We start from the raw sequence: 2,500 nt of genomic DNA on the forward strand, positions 1-2,500 counted from the left end.
ACACACACACACACACACACACAGAGACACACACACACACACACACACACACACACACACACACACAGAGACACACACACACACACACACACACACACACACACACAGAGACACACACACACAGACACACGCACGTATTTACACGCACACACACTGAATACTAAAGTACAACATTGTTCTCTGAAATGTAGTAAAAGGGACATGAAAAGAAAAGACTCAAGTAAAGTACAAGTACCTCAACATTTGGACTGAAGTACAGTACTGTATAGGGCTCCCAACGATCACCCCCCCCACCCCACGATTAATATATTAGAGAACATACGATTATTTTGTTTTGTTTTCTGAATGAATGCCCCCCCGCCCCCGGGCCAGTCGTGGTCATATCATCCGCTGGAATTTAAACCTCAGCGAGTAAAGATGGCGGCAGCGTTTGGTGAGCAAAAAGGCAAAACCAACTCAGTTGTCTGGGAACAGCTAACGTTAGCTAACCCTGTGGTCCCTCTGCCTTTGCCCCCCGCTGTAGTACACTGTCTATAGACGTATTCCCCCGACACGCTGTATTCACTTACTGTTTAAACTGGTTCCAGCTTAGTGGGGGTGCATAGGCATACTGCTCAAAACAACATGAAAAACATAGTAATGTTCCCTCAGCATTTAGTTGTTAAACGGTATGTAAATGAGCAGGGTGTTAAATCAGCTGTTTCACCTAACGTTACTCTATGGTACCGTCTATGTGCTGGATTCTTCCCAAGGTTAGCTAGCAAATAAGCCCACTGACGGCGACATTATTGTTAATATTTTGGCCCAGTGTTTAGTAGTGGTCATAGTGAGTGAACATGTGATGTGACATTGTGTTAGGTGTGTGGAACTGTTCATTAGCTGTGTAACATTATGAACTGTTCATTAGCTGTGTAACGTTATGAACTGTTCATTAGCTGTGTAACGTTATGAACTGTTCATTAGCTGTGTAACGTTATGAACTGTTCATTAGCTGTGTAACGTTATGAACTGTTCATTAGCTGTGTAACGTTATGAACTGTTCATTAGCTGTGTAACGTTATGAACTGTTCATTAGCTGTGTAACGTTATGAACTGTTCATTAGCTGTGTAACGTTATGAACTGTTCATTAGCTGTGTAACGTTATGAACTGTTCATTAGCTGTGTAACGTTATGAACTGTTCATTAGCTGTGTAACGTTATGAACTGTTCATTAGCTGTGTAACGTTATGAACTGTTCATTAGCTGTGTAACGTTATGAACTGTTCATTAGCTGTGTAACGTTATGAACTGTTCATTAGCTGTGTAACGTTATGAACTGTTCATTAGCTGTGTAACGTTATGTGTGATATGTGTAACAGTAGTAAAACAGATGTTATTCTGATCCAAAGACTCTTTCTGTGAGATAAAGGACACTAACAGATGAGACCCTGGACTCTATCCATTATATCCAAATGTTAATGAGGAATCAGGTTAAATAATCGTGATTATTATTTTTTAGTACTGGAGTAAATGTACTATTTACATTACACCACTGACAGCTGTGATGTCATTTCCTGTCTGTGTTCTGAAGGATCTCTAACATCACCATGGAGACAGCAGTGGAGGCGGGGCTAGATGAGGAAGGAGGCGTGGCCAGACTGATTGAGTCCTGCATCTGTCCACCGGGATACACGGGACTGTCCTGTCAGGTACAAACTACCTTCATACTATCAGATACAAACTACCTTCATACTATCAGATACAAACTACCTTCATACTATCAGATACAAACTACCTTCATACTATCAGATACAAACTACCTTCATACTATCAGATACAAACTACCTTCATACTATCAGATACAAACTACCTTCATACTATCAGATACAGACTACCTTCATACTATCAGATACAAACTACCTTCATACTATCGGATACAGACTACCTTCATACTATCAGATACAGACTACCTATCAGATACAGACTACCTTCATACTATCAGATACAAACTACCTTCATACTATCAGATACAGACTACCTTCATACTATCAGATACAGACTACCTTCATACTATCAGATACAAACTACCTTTATACTATCAGATACAAACTACCTTCATACTATCAGATACAAACTACCTTCATACTATCAGATACAAACTACCTTCATACTATCAGATACAGACTACCTTCATACTATCAGATACAAACTACCTTCATACTATCGGATACAAACTACCTTCATACTATCAGATACAGACTACCTATCAGATACAGACTACCTTCATACTATCAGATACAAACTACCTTCATACTATCAGATACAGACTACCTTCATACTATCAGATACAGACTACCTTCATACTATCAGATACAAACTACCTTTATACTATCAGATACAAACTACCTTCATACTATCAGATACAAACTACCTTCATACTATCAGATACAGACTACCTTCATACTATCAGATACAGACTACCTTCATACTATCAGATACAAACTACCTTCATACTATCAG

At 39.2% G+C, this 2,500-nt stretch overlaps 1 protein-coding gene across 1 annotated transcript in view; it reads left to right on the forward strand.

Annotated features, from left to right (window-relative positions):
• Positions 1 to 2,500, forward strand: part of LOC114551694 (laminin subunit alpha-1-like) — a gene marked incomplete at its 3' end in the record, with an annotated part of 64,459 nt that overhangs the window by 51,599 nt on the left and 10,360 nt on the right. The window contains 1 exon segment of the mRNA XM_028572662.1: positions 1,572 to 1,689. Coding sequence (XP_028428463.1) covers positions 1,572 to 1,689 — 118 coding nt within the window.

The sequence above is a fragment of the Perca flavescens genome, unplaced genomic scaffold (genome assembly GCF_004354835.1).
Source record: "Perca flavescens isolate YP-PL-M2 unplaced genomic scaffold, PFLA_1.0 EPR50_1.1_unplaced_scaf_34, whole genome shotgun sequence".
Lineage (NCBI taxonomy): Eukaryota > Metazoa > Chordata > Actinopteri > Perciformes > Percidae > Perca > Perca flavescens.